Raw genomic sequence first — 18,530 nt, 5'->3', positions numbered from 1 at the left:
ACATTAAGTATATATTTTATTTTGCGCCGTGCCCGTAATGAACTTTTGAAAATAAAGTCTTCTTTTTGGCAGTTCTCACCATTATGCTGTAAGGAACTTTCGGAACTGACCTCTCCTTTTGGCGGTTTCATTCCTTATTTCCGTTAACAGAGTATTTATTTTACTTCAGAGACGCACAAGGGCCGCCCCCTGTCCATCTTCCTTTTTCTGCACAGCTGCTGTCCACGCACCTACCACGTGGTTGCTTCTCACATGGCCAACGGTACGTTGCATACTCAAGAGTAAGCTCAGCAGACAGCTTGGTCATTTTACAGCCTGAGGGCAGAACTGCAAACGTTGTTTACAAGAGATCCTTATATTTTCAAAATGTGCATTTCTCATACATAACATTTACAATCATAAATTAAACTCTTTACAATCATCAAATTCACTCTCAATACTAAAATAAGCCTACGACAATTACATTGACAATCATGTCACGTTATTTTTAAAATGTTTCCTTTTCTCTTTCATAACTTCTTTAACAAACTACTTCTCCGTTGTGTAGTGCATGTATTTTGGTAGTTATAAATATTAGGTGTTCAGAGCTGATATACTCTGAAAAAGAATTAAACAATAAACATACAGTAGCACCCTTGGAAGTTTTGTGCAACTAAGTCTGTCCCTGAACAAAAGGGCATGTCCTACTTAGACACACTAATGGAAGGGGACCTTTCTTTAACTTTAGGCAAAGACTTAAACTCATAGCATCAAAGTCATCCATTACATGGATCTGGCAGATCTTTTTCATTTAAATAATGAATCGTGTACTTTATAAATTATAGTAGAAATTACAAGAATAGTATATGGAGATGGACTCCAGGAAACGCTTCTTCATATGAAGGATTGCAGGAATTCAGAACAAACTACCAAGTCTTGTAATTGAAGCAGGGGACTCTGATTGCAAGAAAAAAAGTCCCACTGAGATTTTGGGGCAACTTAGCTTTTTGCTTACAAAATAAACTCTGAAGGACTGAAAGTCTCCATTCATTTGTAAAATTGTTTTATGTTTTTCTGTTTAAAGTTCTTTATTCCTAAATTTCTTACGAATGTAAATGTTACACTACTACTGTTTTTCTAAATACAGAATAAGAGAAGAAAAACAAAAGAGCAGCTAATTGAACAATGGGATCATTTACACATCAATGACTGATTTTTTGTGAAACTGGTTAGAATAAAAACCTGATTAGAACAAGATTGGAAAGAACATCCTGTAAAGAGTGGCTGGATGGCTAAAGCTATTTGATCAAAGGCAATCTTGCAGATCCTCTGTTTGCCAGTAGAGGATGGTAACATGCCACTTATTTGCACCGTCAGCCAGAAAGAGTATCAAATATGTAGTGTTTTTGTCATTACCAAGTTTTGTATACATGATGACAGGAAAAGCTTCAAAAAGGCAGGTGAGTCAGTCTAGTGATATATCAAAGAGAATTACGCTTTTGCGTATTTTACCTGAGGTATGAAAAGTGCAGTACAGCTCAATCAGTCCAGCTGCTGTTCCATGCTGAACAGCAACATACTGCTTCATGCAGAAAAAATATGCCAGTTATAGAAAGATTTTATGAGGTCAATTTCTATGTTATTTTTATATCTTCTTTTCATCTTCAATATGTGGTTGTGTCCATCCTTTTATTTTCCATGTTTCCTATTCATGTTTGTGGCTTGCATTGAGCACTGAGCAGAACACCAGCTTGTATGTTCATCCCAGTTTTATCAGGTTATTCTGGCTTCCTTTTATTTCCTAAAACGTTTGGTTATGCTAGTTGGGCTGATGGTCTGTTTAGGGGCAATTCCTACTTTTGCTCTTAGCTGATAGGATTGGTTCTGGCCCCCACAACCCTGAATTGGATTAAATGGGTTTGAGAATGTTTTACTAGGTTAAGGTTAAAACATGTATACCATTATTTATATTTAATTACTTTATGAATACAGATACCATGTAGAATTGTCCCAGGATTTTCCCATCTTTAGGTTCAAATCAACATACTGCATATATCAAGCTCTATTTACTAAATAGAGGTGCACTCATCTAAAACCATGTCTTGCCCTTTTTAAATATATATTTATACAGCTAAACAATTGCTTTTTGTGTAATTTGTAGACATTATTTTACCAACTTGGCATGCTGACTTGGCTACTGTTTGTTTTTTGCTTCAAAGATACAATGTGTATGTTAGATTATTTGGCCACTTCAAAGGTGCATGGATACTTGCCATTGGTGCGTTAATAAGTGTGTTCTGAAATAGACATATAACCTCCATACTAACAACTATGCATTAAAGAATATGTGGAGATTGGGACATTATTTGTGAATACTGTAGTACATTTGAAATTTAAATAATTTATAAGTAGAGTCCTGTGATGCTGACATGATGTGCAGAATGGAACTTTTAGTGGAGTCATTCATTCTTCTTCTTGTGATTTTGTTAGAGTATGTACCAGTCTCAAAATATTGCAGCTTGGGTAAATATTTTCATTGCATTGTGATTCGCTCCCGGATGGTTAGAAAATACTGAGATGTATACTTTATGTTAAACACAATGGTGGCATTCTTAAATAAAAACAAAACAAAGATGTTTAATTCATTGTATGTTCCTCACTGAATAGAACTTCTCCTAAAGAGTTTATTGTTGTCAAAGTATCCAGCATTTGTTTGCATCCAAGTGACCAGCTCCCCTTGTACCATTTGAGCAAACTGAAACAGCAGCTCTTAACTCATGGAAAATGGGTATACAAATGTGCAGAGACTACTGGGTCATCCTGTACCAGTCTTAAAATTAAGTCCTGTATTTTGTAGGAGTCCTAGTAGTTAACTGTTTCATACAGTATAGGGTACTGCTGCCTGGTAGTGAATGTTCTACCACAGAACTGCTACAGAAGAGTCAGTCCTTAATCACATAATCGCACACCAAAAACCTGTTCATTCATACAGGTCTAGCCAGCGTGGCTTAAGTCACTTGTTGTTCTTAACTTCTACTTTGTCCTCCTTTTAAATACTGATGTGTTCAGGTAATCGGTAACTTTGATTTAGACTGGAGTGCATTTGTGTATCTGTGTGTGACCTACGATGAAATGATATCAACTGATGAAAATGAACCTAAAAATATACAGAGTGAAGAGGAGATCACAAACGAAATTATCAGAATAAAAATGAAGTCAGTGTCCAATCACACAATTATACAAAAGCTCATTTGACTCCACTCACCCTGGTACATCATACCCAGTGATTTCAGATTATCACAGTTTGGGAAAAATCTTAAAAAATGATATATTTTTGGTGATTACACTAAAGTAAACATAATTTATAAAGCATAGAAAAATTAAAAGTATAATGAAATAACAGAGTGGTGCGTGTTGGTCAAGCTTGCAATACAAATTTTACTTCACTGTGTAAACATGACAACATATCTGAAATGAAGCAATTACACTAGATTATTTATCACTGCAAAGTCTTGTATTGTTCACAGGCATATTGTTACTGTATTTGCATTATCAAGAAAAACGGATTGTTACACGATTTTTACACCTGTAATATGGAGTCATGCAGCAATATCTGTAAAAAGGTGGCAGAGGCATCAGCAGACAGAAAGGTGAAGGGAGGAGGTCGAGGAGGGTTAAGAAGGGAAGTGAAAGCAGAGAACAGAGAGTGTGTGTCAGGGGTGCTGTTAATTCTAAGATTGTGTTTTCTGAAAGTTGTGTATTTAGGGAAAGATAGGTATACACGAATAAAAAAGATGCAGACATTTTTTCTGTTGTTTTCTGTGTTTCTTATGAATGTGAACATTTTTAAATTTTTGCTCATTTAGTTTCACGTATTTTCTTGCTTTTTTTCCTTCTTGTATATGAGGAATGTATTGCTTTGGTTGTGTTAGAGATTTAAGTTCATTTTAAAAGTCCTAAAAATGCTTAATGTCTTGGAAAGCCACAATCTTAGCAGGTAACATCAGCATCTTGATTAAACAGTAGAAACAGAAGAGTCCTGGAAAATCTAAGTGCCGTGGGAAATGTAGAACGAATAAACTAATTGTAAAACCTTTAAGAAAATAAACTGAATTTTCTATACTTTCCTTTGGATAGAAAGGAAAAAAAATTAACAAAAGAAGCTGTGTCATAACTGAACTAAACCTCTTTGAGTCACTAAGGGTTTTCACACTGACAGGGAAACAAACGATAAAAAAGCTGCATCACGTGCTAAATAAATAAAATAAATAATTATTGTGATTGAACATTCCCTTAGGGATATACTTCGGTCACCGATATGAGTGCCTGCATGAAGTTACTAGCTCCAAAGAGGCGTGCTGAAAAAGGAAAAATATATATACAGTATATAAAACAAAAAAATTGAACAAATGAAAAAAGTTCGAACTTCCTGAATGAAATCATATGGTATATGAGATGAATAATGTTTTTAAAAAATATTTATATGAAAATAAAAAAAAACAGGTCAGTTTACAAAAAAACGCACACAAAACAAAATAGAGTATTCATGTGTACTTCAAATATCTTTTATAAGGTAGAGAACAACATATATTTATAACAAATGGCAGCATATGTATGCCACTAAGTAGGTATTGTGCCAGCATGTGTGAATATTGCAACAACGTACCTTAGCTGCCCCTGGTATGTAGTCTAATACACATTCACAACAGACAGGTAGGAATCAGACGAAAATAAAATGAAATATATAAGCTATACCAATGTGGCATGAACATGTCAGATGTCAATCCTGATGGATAGACTTTTACATGTAAATATTGCATGCATTCAACAATATTTTCTTTTAGCTCAGGTTGATGCAGAGGTTAGCAGTGTTGCCTCAAAGTGCAGTTTGTATAAATGATATGTTAATTTAAATTTTTGTGTCTTTTGAGAAGATTTTTCACCCAAGTAAGTCAATTTTACATTTCTTTTTTATTTCTAGAGAGTGTCCATAAAATTGTGTTAATTTTTTAACTTTATTTTGGTCACCATTTTGTTTTTGGCTTAGGCAATGCTATTTTGAGACCTTTTGTACGGCGTGTTGCTATGATGATGTAGCCCATGATTCACTAGCAATGTACGATGGGTGCAAAAGTATAGAGGTCAGTAATTATGTGTATTCCTGCATCATCCTTGATTGAATATTTGTAGCAAGTATATGTGGTTCTTTTAGTGTCTCCTGGTAATAGAAATCTGCTCTGTATTTTGACATTGATTTTCAGTTAGCAGTTGTGGTCTTAACAAATATCTTTTTGTACTTCGGGTATCGATCTTAGCCTTGTTTTTCTGACCGTGCCTTTTCTCTTAGTCCTTCCTCATAAAATTCTTACTGAAATAATTTTTCAGTTGCTACGCCAGGATCCTAGCCTGGTCATTGTGGGTTACGCTTATGTCATTTTTTATATCTTTTTTTTCCATATCCTAAAAACATGCTAGATAGATTAATGGTGACCTTAAACTGGTACGATACAAATGAGTGTAGTTTTGTGCATAAGTGTACCCTACAATAGACTGGATCCTGTCTTACATGCTTTGTTTCTTAAATATACTGTTGCTCCTCATAACCCCAAATTTAGATTACACAGTTTTGAAAATGGACACAAAACACAAATATTTTTGCTATGATTGTATTTATTTATTCAAGAAAATTGCAGAGCCTGAAATTTATTTGGAGCCAGGCCCAGAAAAAGCCTGAGAAAAGTGCAGTAAATTTGAATGGTAATAAAATTCAAGTTAATGAATGAGGTAAGCTTTGTTTCTTCTAAGTACATTGCTTCTAATGATATCTTTGGCTCGGCTCGGTGCTCTTTTTTTTCATATATTTTATTTTTTTTTAATTTTACTCTGACCTATCCTGAGTTTACGTATCAAGTTGTTTGATCTATCTTTTGTAGCTGTTTTGCCATGACATTCCAGTTGGAGCTGGTCCTGTAACTATTACTGTTTAATATGGTGTGTTTTACATTTCTGCGTAGAATTCTCTGGAAATAGATGCAAGGAAGACCTAGTAATTGTTTTTAATACAGTGTAACAAATACACAAAAATACCAAAATATGATGGTGTAATGGTGTGATGGTGTTTGCTGTTAAGTGCACTTTATAAAATAAAGACTGACTCTAGGTGATTGATTTTGACCAGTTACTATTGCCTCTCTCATTAATACCACAGCATATTAACCATTTGCAATGACTAAGATTTTGGCCATTATGTACTAAAAATTGTGCAGTAAGACTGTTTAAAACATACCGGAATATAAAAGCATACCCATTACCACATAAGAAGAAGTTTAATTTTATAGGATAAGCTGAAGATAAATAATTTCATTTCATTTTAGGTTTTGCTTTCTGCATCACTTGTTTAACTAATTAGTCATCTAAAACGCCTCGTCACACTTTCACCAGGAGTGCCAGACATTGTATGTAAATACAGCAAGGAACACATGATGACTACAGCATGAGCCTGTCACAGTATTGAATACATGTACCAACCTGTTACTAGCATGATGATGTGATGATGTACTTATATCCTTTCTAGTAGAAATCAGTTCTTAAATGAATTTATTTAGAATGTTAGTTCATGAAGCACAGGGCAGTGTTCAGTAACATTTTTGTTAATCTTCAAATAGACATTCTCTACTTATCAATCAAAGTATTTCACCAGAAGTACAGTGATCCCTTGCTGTATCGCGCTTTGACTTTCGCGGTTTTGCTCTATCGCGGATTTTATATGTAAGCATATGTAAATGTATATTATGGATTTTTCGCTGATTCGCGGATTTCTGCGGACAATGGGTCTTTTAATTTATGGTACATGCTTCCTCAGTTTGTTTGCCCAGTTGATTTCATAAGGGACGCTATTGGCGGATGCCTTAGAAGCTACCCAATCAGAGCATGTATTACATATTAACTAAAACTCCTCAATGCTATAAGATATGCCTCCTGCACGGTGCTCGATTGTTTGCTTGTCTCTGCCTCTACCTCACCCTCTCTGACATTCTCTGCGCCTGACGGAGGGGGTGTGAGCAGAGGTGCTGTTTGCACAGAAGCTATTTGCCTAGTGGATACGGACGCTCCTCTAAGAAATGCCGCTTTATCGAGGTGTGTCCAAAAGCACACTTATTGATTTTTTGATTGTTTGCTTTAATCTCGCTCTCTCTCTCTCTGACGTTCTCTGCGCTTGACGGAGGAGATGTGAGCAGAGGGGCTTTTTGCACAGAGGCTGTTTGCTTAGAAGATACGGACGCTCCTGTAAAAAATGCTGAAAGGCTACCTTCGCATTGATCCCTTCATTGCCGCTGCTTTATCGCGGTGCTTGCATACTTAAAAGCGCAGCAGCCCTATTGATTTTTCATTGTTAACTTTACTCTCTCTCTGACATTCTCCGCTCCTTACGCGCACTTTGAAGAGGAAGATATGTTTGCATTCTTTTAATTGTGAGAAAGAACTGTCATCTCTGTCTTGTCATGGAGCACAGTTTAAACTTTTGACTAAAGGGTGTTATTTCATGTCTAGAGGGCTCTAATAATGTTAAAAAACGTATTTAGAAGGTCGTAAACAGGTTTTCGATGCTCTAACTGCGAAAATATTAGATTTATAAATAAAGAATCCTACTTCGTGGAAATTCATTTATCTGTCTGGAGCGGATTAACCGCGATAAACAAGGGTTTACTGTATAACTGTGCGGAGAATATTTATAAACAGTGTGGGAGAGTTTCTAAGGGCTTAAAATATATAAAAATAATCATACAAACATGGTTTCTACTTCGCGGATTTTCACCTATCGCGGGGGGGTCTGGAACGCAACCCCCGCGATCGAGGAGGGATTACTATATTATCTTCAGCGGGCAGCACGGTGGCGCAGTGGGTAGCGCTGCTGCCTTGCAGTTAGGAGACCCAGGGTCCTCCCTGTGAGTTTGCATGCTCTCCCTGTGTCTGCGTGGGTTTCCTCCGGGCACTCCAGTTTCCTCCCACAGTCCAAAGACATACAGGTTAGGTGGATTGCCGATTCTAAATTGACCCTAGTGTGTGCTTGGTGTGTTTGTGTGTGTCCTGCGGTCGGTTGGCACCCTGCCCAGGATTGGTTCCTGCCTTGTGCCCTGTGTTGGCTGGGATTGGCTCCAGCAGACCCCCGTGACCCTGTAGTTAGGATATAACAGGTTGGATAATGGATAGATGGATGGATGGATTATCTTCAGCCAGAGGCTACTGTATATCAATGGAAACAGCTAGGCAAAATCATTTATATTGGAGCTCTTCATTTTGGGAGTTTGATAATTGTTACATATTTTAATTCTTTGTTAGATAGCCTAGTCTACTAAAATGTGAAATGTATCTTAATATAATCAGAGTAGTAATTGACTCACTTGTGTACATTTCATGAATTTCATAGTTTACCTTCACCTTGAATTCATTTCAGAGTTCAGGATGATACCTCTCTAGAAATACTTAACTTCTGTTCAATTGACTTTAGTCTTATAGTCTTATATAACATTCCATTACTAAAGACAGTATTGGCAAGTCTACATACATTTGTAAATTTAGCAGAACAACACAGAAGTCAATAACCATACAATATACCATATGCATTGTGGCTGATAAAGGGCACTCCACCCACCCTAACCCGACACAGACAGACACAGGAGGCATAAGTCCAAGTACACAGCTTTTATTTTTGTTTTTCCCTTGTGAGAAATGCCTTCTCCATTCCCCACAAGTAAGACACAGTTCCAGCAAGCACAACACTCTATTTCTCTTTTCTTTCTTTTCATTTCTCTTCCACTCTTCCCCGGAAAGCTTCGTCTCCCGACTCCAACTCACCAAGTAGTGTCTTCTGGCCCCTTATATAAGGCATCCAGAAGTATTCCAGGTGCTTGGTGATGGACTTCCGGCAGCACTTCCAGGTGTGGCAGAAGTGCTGTGCTCCAGGGTTCAGTGTTTGCTGCAGCAGCACCCATGGACCCCAGCAGGGCTGTATCAAACTCCAAATTCCATGGAGCCCTGCGGGAGTCCAAGGCACCACTGCCACCTAGCGTTCCGGAGGAGGTAATGTTCTGGCCACATCTCCTCCCCTGCTCCTTCTGGCGTGGAGGTTTCCTGGCCAGGCAAGGGCCCCGGCCATCCATAACAGCATATATACTGTACAGTGCCTAGATGTGAGATAATAAGGTTGTTTAAAGAAAGAGAAAGAATAATGACTTTCTTTTGCAAGGAATGCATGGCTTCCAGGTTTCAGATATCTGCACACTCAGTCTGTGTACAGTCTCCTTATGTCTGCATGTACTTCTTCCCACATCCTAAAGACATGCTCTAAATTGGCCCCATATGAGCAGTAGAATGTAGAAGTGTGCCTCGTGATTAACTAGCCTTATGTTCAGAGCTGATTCTAGCTCTGCTGATTGGTCAGTTTAATATCTAAGGAAAACTATATTTGAAGATAAATTTTGTTTTTTATAAGAACAGACTCAGAAACTGGTTTGAAAATAGATAGATAGATAGATAGATAGATAGATAGATAGATAGATAGATAGATAGATAGATAGATAGATAGATAGATAGATAGATAGAGGATAAGACTAATTGTTCAAGTCAAAGTCATTTCACAATCATGGTATATACTAATTTTCCACATGGAATTACATTCTACATTTTATAAATTAAAAAAAATAACTAGCCCAATGTTGCATTTTGTAATGGAACTAATGGATACCAGAGTCTCAGTTTGATTAATCAGTTTAGTTAGTATATACTTTGAGTTAGGACTGAACCAATAGCTGACAATATCATCCATTGCCATTTGGTTGAAAAAAAATTATTATTAATTGGCTCCAGATATTTGCAGAACTTTCCTCAAAGTGCCAAACTTCAGCCGTCAGTTTTTCTTTTCAATCTCACACACCTTGCCATCAAGTTGACAAGCATGTGAAATGGTATGGTGGTGCTTATTTGCCTTGTGAGCAGAATGGAACCCCCAATTTTCGATTGAATATTAGTTTTTCATAGCACTCTTAGATTCAAGAGTACCACCATCTACTAATACACACACACACTCTGACCTCCAAGAAGGAGCCCCCTGCCCCATCATGTAAAGTAATATTGAATTGGGAGGAAGAATAAGATCCTGATTAAATACAGTACAAGTACTACCAGTAATTTGGTTCTAATTCAAGCACTGTTTGCTGGCAAATAGGAAAGTAATTGTACTATGTACATAACATAATGAATCTGAAATAAACTGATTACATTTTATATATATATATATATATATATATATATATATATATATATATATATATATATATATATATAGGCGTGGTAGCACTGCTGCCTCGCAGTTAGGAGACCGGGTTCGCTTCCCGGGTCCTCCTTGCGTGGCGTTTGCATGTTCTCCCCGTGTCTGCGTTTGTTTCCTGCCTTGCGCCCTGTTTTGGCTGGGATTGGCTCCAGCAGTCCCCCGTGACTCTGTAGTTAGGATATAGCAAGTTGGATAATGAATGGATGCACTATAGCCAAGCAACAGTAAAAGACAATGGATTACGATTTGTTTCTGAAAAAAAGTTGTTTTTTCTTGTTCAGAAGATGAAAGTTTTTTTGATTAATTTTTATTGATATACAACATTGAATCATAGTAGATTTAATTTGTCTATTTTGACACTGATCAACAGAAAAAGACACTTTAATGAGCAAGTGAAAACAGATTTTTGCAAAATACAAAAAATAATTTTGTGCTTCACATTAGATCACTTTGAAGAGATGTACAATTGAAATAAAGTATTGCTGCTTTTGTCATTTTATCTATGAGTACATCATATTCAATCCATATGTATTGTATACCATGAGAAGAAAAATCATTTTAGTCTGTAATGTACCTACAAAAAACAAATCAAATTGGCAGATTGCCTGTCCTTAAGAGCAAATTCAAAGTCTTGTTTAAGTGAACACTACATAAAATTACTGACAATTCTGACAGGCAGAGCTTCACCGTAAGAATTTGGAAGAAGGCCTGTCATTCAAATGGGATATGCTGTAAATATGTTAGACATTTATCATGTTCTGCTTTTAAAATTGAAATCATAATTTCACTATCATAAGATACATTTATAAAACGTTGGTCATTAATTATACCCTAATAGAAGTGTACGCCTTTTGTTATTTCCTGAAGAATTTCCGAACTGGATATGGTACAATGAAAAATCATTCACCTCAACTTGGGTTCTCTCATGGATGTTATCAGTCAAGTCCTAATAATAAATTAAATGAACCTAAGTGAAATAAACATACCACATGTAGAGTTACATTTATTTCATAATCAAAGTCATTTAGCATCTTTTTTTCTGTGTAATAAGTTAATCCCCTTCTAGATCTAGCAGTTCATTACATAACATTTAGCTATAAAAACAACAATCAAACTTTTAAAGTAATTCCTTATGCATCTTTAACTTCACTGTGGAGGAATTTTGACCCATTTCTTTAGGGAAAACACCTTGAAATGTGTGACATTTGAGTTTTTCTAGAGCTAGTTTCCGGTCTTGCCTAATGTTTCATGAACTCCGACTTAGCCATTTCAACATCAGGTTCGCAAACCTTCTGAAAATGTGCTTTTATTTTTTCACATATAGATGTTCTTTGCAATAATGACATTTTTCCAGTCATTCATTATCAAGCAAATCTAATCCAGTTTAGATTTGTGGGGCTGAAGTCACTTCCAGCAACACTGGCCACATAGTTGGAATAATTTCTGGACATTTACGAGTCCATCAGACAAATACATACCCATGCTCACTCATACAAAGCTAGCTTTGAGTCATCAATTAATGTAATGCTTAACTCTTTGAGATGTGGCTGTTAAACTGGATTAGCGGGAGAAAAGCACAAGTTAAATGTGCAATGTCTTTACAGTGAGTTCAGAACTTTGGAGCAGCCACTAACCACTATGAACCCTTGCTGCCTTATTGCATAGCTACTGTATATTTGCTAAAAACCAAACCTATACACACTAAATTAGTTTTCCATAAAGGCACACACATTTGTACTCTAGAATGTTAAGGGTGTTTTTCCCAGATTCTGGTCATTTTAGAAGAGTTATAACAGTTGGAAGTGATTAACATCTTTTTTAATTTTAGCCATTAGCTACAAGGAGTATAGGATCACCCGTCATTTTTTATTATCACTTACAATTGTTAGTTGTGATACAAAATTTTTCTTTTGGGTTGCCTATCTAACAAATATCAATACAGTCTTTGTACTGAAGCAAAAGCATGGGGGTTAGTGCTTTGTGGCAACTAGGGGGCACCACAAACCCACAAACTCCAGACAAAATTGCATGAACTACAGTCTCAGGTTCAAAACTGAACATTTTATTAACAGAAATACCTTGTATGGGTTTCTTCTTTTAAATTACATAACCATAATTTCAAATCCTAGTCTTTCTTATCCTCCTCCACTCTCCCCCAGGCAAGTTTTGTCTTCATCCTCCTGACTCCGACTTCCTGAATGAATGTGAGGTGGCTCCTTTTGTGCAGGACCTGGGAGTACTTCTGAGTCAGGACTCTGCTTGGAGGAAGCACTTCCAGGTCAGGTGATGCACCACAAAGAAGGGAGAACCATTGCCTGCAGCACCACCCAGGTGGTACCCATATAAACCAGCAGGTCTGTCCTATGGGACTACTAATCACAGCATGCTCTGCAAGTGTGTATATGGTACATTGGCCCAGGAATACTGCCACCTAGTACACCTAGAGGGACCTGGTGCATGCAGTTTTGGGAGGCTGTTTCCAACACCAAGTCCATCCACCACTCTGGCTGGCCGGGCAAGGGTCTTCTCTCAAACTCCAACAGGATGCCAATCAATTTTGCTAAGTTTTTAAGAATAAGATTTAGTTTCTGTAAAGGTTAGATGCACCACTGGACTCCCTGTAGCACACCGTAGCATTACCCATGGACAAAGGCAGAGCTGAGCTACTGGACTACAATTCTCTGCATTTCCTGCTGACATCTGAACAGGTACCAGTGTCCAGGGCTGCTGCCATCTAGCATACGGGGGAAAACAATAAGCAGGAATTATTGCTTTCCCCTGTCTTTCCATGTTATGGGTGTCCCGTCCAGGTAAGGACGCCAAACCATTTCTGGCTGGGATGCCGGTCCCAGCATGCTGTCCCTCACTCTTCTTAATTTCCAGTTTGGCTGTCTAGTGTTAGTGCTGAAGCTTTTTCAATGAGAGTTGAAAATAATAGAAAGGTATTTCTAGATTTTTTGAATTAATAATTTCTTTTTTTTTTTTCTTTTTTAGGTCAAGGGTTCCTAACAAGAGCAGAATTGCTGGAAACTGTTTCTCAAAATGAAAACAAAATTACACAGAGGCCAGAGCCAGTATCAAGGATGACATTGCCTTTAACAGAATCCAAGCCAGTATCTTCTTCTGAGTCTAATTTTGCTGCCATACCTGGATCTGCTGTTACGTTTGAAAATTCACCCAACAAGCTATTGTCAAGTTCTTCAACTGTTTTACCTACATTGGTTCCACGAGATGTTTCTTCTCCAAGTGACAGTCATTCTGGTAGCACAGCTTTGGAAGTGGTACAAGATTCTCCCTTTAGAACACAAATTCCTTTACAACCATCTGATAATCCCGTGGGGCGTCTTTCCAGTATGACACCAGGCTTTACTGTAATTGGAACTATTTCTAGCTTAGCTGATGAAAGAATAATAAATTCTAATTTGGTGAGGCCATCTACACGCTTTGTGCCTTTTATCAAACCTAGCCCAAAACCTAAGATTACAGATTTGGCTTTTTCACAGGATCTGAACTATCAAAGTGATTCAGTATATTATGATGACGGATCTGGAGAATACTCTGAAACAGTAACATTTGAGGGACCTGATATGGAAGATGTATCTTCAGTTACAAATGTTCCACCAAACATGGATGATGTAGAGGATTTGAATTATGAGAGCTATGACACATCATTTCCTTCAAGACCTATGCTGCCTTTATCTTCAGTTTACATTCCGCATAGTGCAGCAACACAAGCTTTTCAGACTTTTAAAGATTCTCAGAGTCAGGATTCACTGGATTCCACAGTTTCTTCTTATAGTTCTGTTGAGAACAATTCACAAATTGACTATGCTGAACCCTTTACAATAGAGCCAACAGAACTTTTGCTGCCTGATATGAACAGCCTAGAATATTACTCTACTCTACTAGCAATGGAAAATGCAAGCCTACCTGAACAAGCAGGACAAACAGAGAACCATACATCTACTGCATATACAAGCAATGGTACAGCAGAGCCAGATCAAATGCACAGTGTCATTTCAGCAAGCATGTTAATGGAAAACTTAAGTCAAGTAAACATATCAGTTGGCACTAAAGTGAGCGATCTGTTGTCACCATCATTTGATTCTGGCGCACCATCTACAAGTTCTTCATTTGATGAATTCACCTTGAAGCCTAGTAGCAGCATTGCCTTTTCTAACACATTATCCTTTGATACAGGCACCCTTCCGATGTCACTGGAACCTAGTCCTAATCTGTCACAATTTAGTTTTACAGAAATGTCAAGTTTCAGTACATCACTAAGCTCTGCTGAGAAGGGTATTGTTTCAGAGACATCAAATATCTATTCCTTTAGTAGTGAACAGTCTACAGTGGAGCCTACAATGGCAATGAAAGCTTCAACCATATCCTCCCTGTCTTACTGGGAAGGCTGGTTTACATCCATTGCTGGAACAGATCCTTTAAAGGCATTTACTAAAACATCTGTTCCATTTCCACAACTTACCACTTCAGAAACAGAGGCAACACGTATTTTTAGCAGCACATTGGCAGATTTTCCCTATTTCAGTTTGTCTGTGCAGCCCACCAGAATGCTCCCAGATGTTGATTCCACTGCCAGTTTAGTAGTTACTTCCTCTCACCACAAAACAGTCATGCTATGGTTTGGCTCATCTTCTGCCACCACGGACATTAAAAGTTCTACCACTGGTATTCCTGGTGTGTCTCTTACAGAGAGCCTAGTGGTTTCCTCTTCCTCCTCCTCTGAAGCTGTTCCTCTTTCTACTATAATCAGTGTGCCACCTAACCCTGGAACAGCTGCTCCTCAGATCAACACCGCAACTGATGAAATACATACAGGGTTTTCAGTGACTTTGGTGTCTAACAAAATCACAACCACTGGAAACACACCAAGTACTCCCACTGCTTCTACATCAACGTCCACTTCAGGAACTAATATTCCTTCTACAAGTGCTGTTTTTACATCCTCTGAACCAAATATTGCCACATCTTCCAGTTTAACAACATCTGCAACATTGTCTCCTGGAAGCACAAATTTGGCAACAACATCAACAACAACAGTAACCACCACTACAACTACCCAGCCTTTCTTATGTGACGTTACAATATCTGATACATATCTTGTCCGAGCAGGTAAGGATACATTTTTGTTGACACACACACACACTATATATACATATATATATAGTTTGCGGTTTTGGTGATTTTAACTTTATGAAAAAATAAGGTAGTAAATTCCTAAAGTGTCTTAAATAAGTGAATAATAATTTGTTTTGTAAAAACATTTAAAATATTTACTCACTTTGACATTACAATTTTGGTCAAAAAACATAATATTCTTCGAGAAATTAAAATTTTTAGAATTAATTGTTAAAAATTGTTAATTGTTAAATAGCAGAATAAACATCATAATCATAACATCATACTCTTAAAACTGCTGGTTTAAAATATCCATCCATTCATTGCTCAAAAGCATATAATGCATTTTTTGGGGTTGGGGACCTTTCCTGGCAGTATCAGACTGAATAAGTATCTTTAAAGCCAAGTTCAGTGAAATGTGTAAATCTATGAAAAGGAGAGTTTCCTCACAAAATACTATATATCCATTTAACCAAATTAAAAAATATGACCATTTTTTATTGAATGTACTTGAAACAAAATATAGAGCAAATGGAAAGCAAAAGGTGAGTTGGAGCAATAGCAAATTTAAATTTGTAAGTTCACAGCATGTCAAGCAGACATACAAAAAGATTAGAAAAACAGTATATGTGGTGGCGTTTATGACATAAATCATTCTCAATAGTACTGTACTGAGACACTACATATGGCAAAGTATGCACAAATTCACAACCTTTATTTTTCGCCTGTTTCTTATTTGTGAAGACCTGGCAAGTTTAGTAAATTGAAGTACAGCACAAGTCTGTTACACTCAGTTTAATATAAAATTCACTGTTTAAGAGGCAAAATCTCAGCATATAGTATATAAGTTTCAGTATATGTTTCAGTATATATCTTTTGTATTTCAGAATAGAGTGTATAGACTTTTAAAACAGCATTTCATAACTGTTGCTGATGGAGCGCACACTCAATGTTTACAGCAGGTACAATCCTAACTCATTCTAGTGACACAGATAGACATGGGGAGAATATAGGAATGTGGCTGATGATTAATAACGAATAAATATATTAATAAAAATGAATAAAGCAACAGTGAAACCTCACAGCATCTTGCTGGATATTTGGAAGACACTAATCAGCTAAAGGTATGTATATTGTGGTTTATGCTGAAAGGAAAGCATATATCTTAACATGCTGGACAGTAAGATGTGTCATAGGACTTTTGGTCAATGATCTTTCTACAGCAATAGTTCTAAAAATTCAAAAAGATCATTTATTATGTTTTGTGATGAAGCTCTCCAGTAATTTAATTGCACAACACAGGAGCAACAGCCACATTCCAGTTATTTTGTGTATGTCCCAGTAAAATAAATTTAGCAGGACAAAGCAAAAGTTGTTCACATACTTCACAGATAAGTTCAAACTTGTCAAATATTCTGGTTAAATCCAGAGATGTGTTTCTTTCAGTCAATAAGAAATTGCTGATTGATAGAACGGATAAGGCACTGTATTTTTTAATTTGAATAATTTGAGAAACCCCATTGAAAAAAACATTGTGTACAGTATTTAAACTGAATCGAAGTACACACTTATCACAAATATAAAGAGGAATGTGACACAAACAAACTTCATTACAGTTGCACAATCTGAAAAATGTTAACAGTAATCAAACACGAGAACCACTAGAAGGTGCTTCTGAAGTCCTGGACAATATGAAGTGCAAGGATGCCCCTGTTTAAGGATAGAGAAAGGCCAACCAGCTTAATCTGACAAATTAGAGAAAGGTGATTTAATCAGGATATAATTCAATGTGCTAGATTTTTAATCATTGTTTCTCTGACTGTACTACTTTCTACTTTTCAATGTAAATGAGTGTGGATTGTTTAAATAGTTCAGGGATTAACAATAGTATAAAGTTCTTAATTCAGTATGTCAGATTTCATTCTGTCTCTCATTACAAAGTTTTTATTCAGGATCATTGTGATTCATTTAATATATACATTTGATTCTTCTCAGTCAGACAGTAGCTGTTTGTTTAAGCCGATCAAGGCCAATAAAATATTGATGTATTTATTAAAACTGACTTTATGCATTGATTTCAAAATCTACAGAGCTTCCCAAAGACGGAGAGGAGAAGCGTGCAATCACATTCATCAAAGAAGTTTTGAGTCATCAATTTAATCGTTCTGTTGAATTGCAGGTTTGGACATATTTTAAACATCAATTATTTCTTTAAAGTTTAACCTAAATGAAAAATTTGTGTTATTTTGAGATCTCTTATCCCTAACCTTGAATTTGCCATAACCATTAACTAGTCTGAGGGGTGGTGCTTAGTTCATTATTATGTTATGGTTTATGTTCCTGAGGAAGAAATCATATAACCATATATGTCACCTACAGAATGGAGCATAGTAGTATTTTATTCAACCTTTACAAAAATATTATACTGTAACAAGTTAGTTAAATTAAAAATTTAATTATGACAGAGTTTTCTATTATGTGTATCATCAAGCAGTCCTTTTCTCATATTCTTTCTCTTTATTTTATTTTCTGGAGCACCCCCTACCATGTGAGCCCTGGTCTCTATGCACCTGTGGGCATACTTCCTTTTCTGGAGGGGTTTGTTGGTGTTCCATATTATTTGTACATACATGCGAAAACACTTTTTCAAATCAGCCTAATCCAATACAATGACACAGGTGGTTGAAACCTATCCTAACAGTGCTGGGTGCAGTTCAGGAAACAGATCTGAATAGGTCTCAGTCCATTCCTGGGCTCACTCATGCACACACTCATACTCACATATACACAAGAGCAGGTTTAGAATAACCAACTAAAATAAACTGCACATCTTTGGGAATGTGGGATTGAAACTGGAGTATCCAGAGGAATCCCACACAGGGGTAAGGAAATTATGCAAATGCCACATGGATAATAGCCAGGCTTGGGATTTGTACCCAATACACTTGATCCATGAGGCAACAACACTACTGAAATGTATGATATACAAATTTTTATTTCCACTTACCAGATGAAAAAAGAAAAATGTGACAATTTATATTGGCAAGAATTGGAGGTGGTTACTAGCGCTCACTGCGTGGAG

General features: G+C 36.7%; 1 protein-coding gene across 3 annotated transcripts in view; it reads left to right on the top strand.

The window, feature by feature from the left end:
* The window catches only part of LOC120533816 (UPF0606 protein KIAA1549-like), a 209,018-nt gene that overhangs the window by 79,051 nt on the left and 111,437 nt on the right, over positions 1-18,530 (top strand). For all 3 annotated transcript variants that reach the window (XM_039760822.1, XM_039760823.1, XM_039760821.1), the window contains exons 2-3: positions 13,304-15,442; positions 17,539-17,627. In XM_039760822.1, coding sequence (XP_039616756.1) covers positions 13,304-15,442; positions 17,539-17,627 — 2,228 coding nt within the window. The remainder of the gene's footprint in view (positions 1-13,303; positions 15,443-17,538; positions 17,628-18,530) is intronic.

This window comes from Polypterus senegalus, chromosome 8 (genome assembly GCF_016835505.1).
Source record: "Polypterus senegalus isolate Bchr_013 chromosome 8, ASM1683550v1, whole genome shotgun sequence".
NCBI lineage: Eukaryota > Metazoa > Chordata > Cladistia > Polypteriformes > Polypteridae > Polypterus > Polypterus senegalus.
This window is presented reverse-complemented; position numbering and strand designations above follow the sequence as displayed.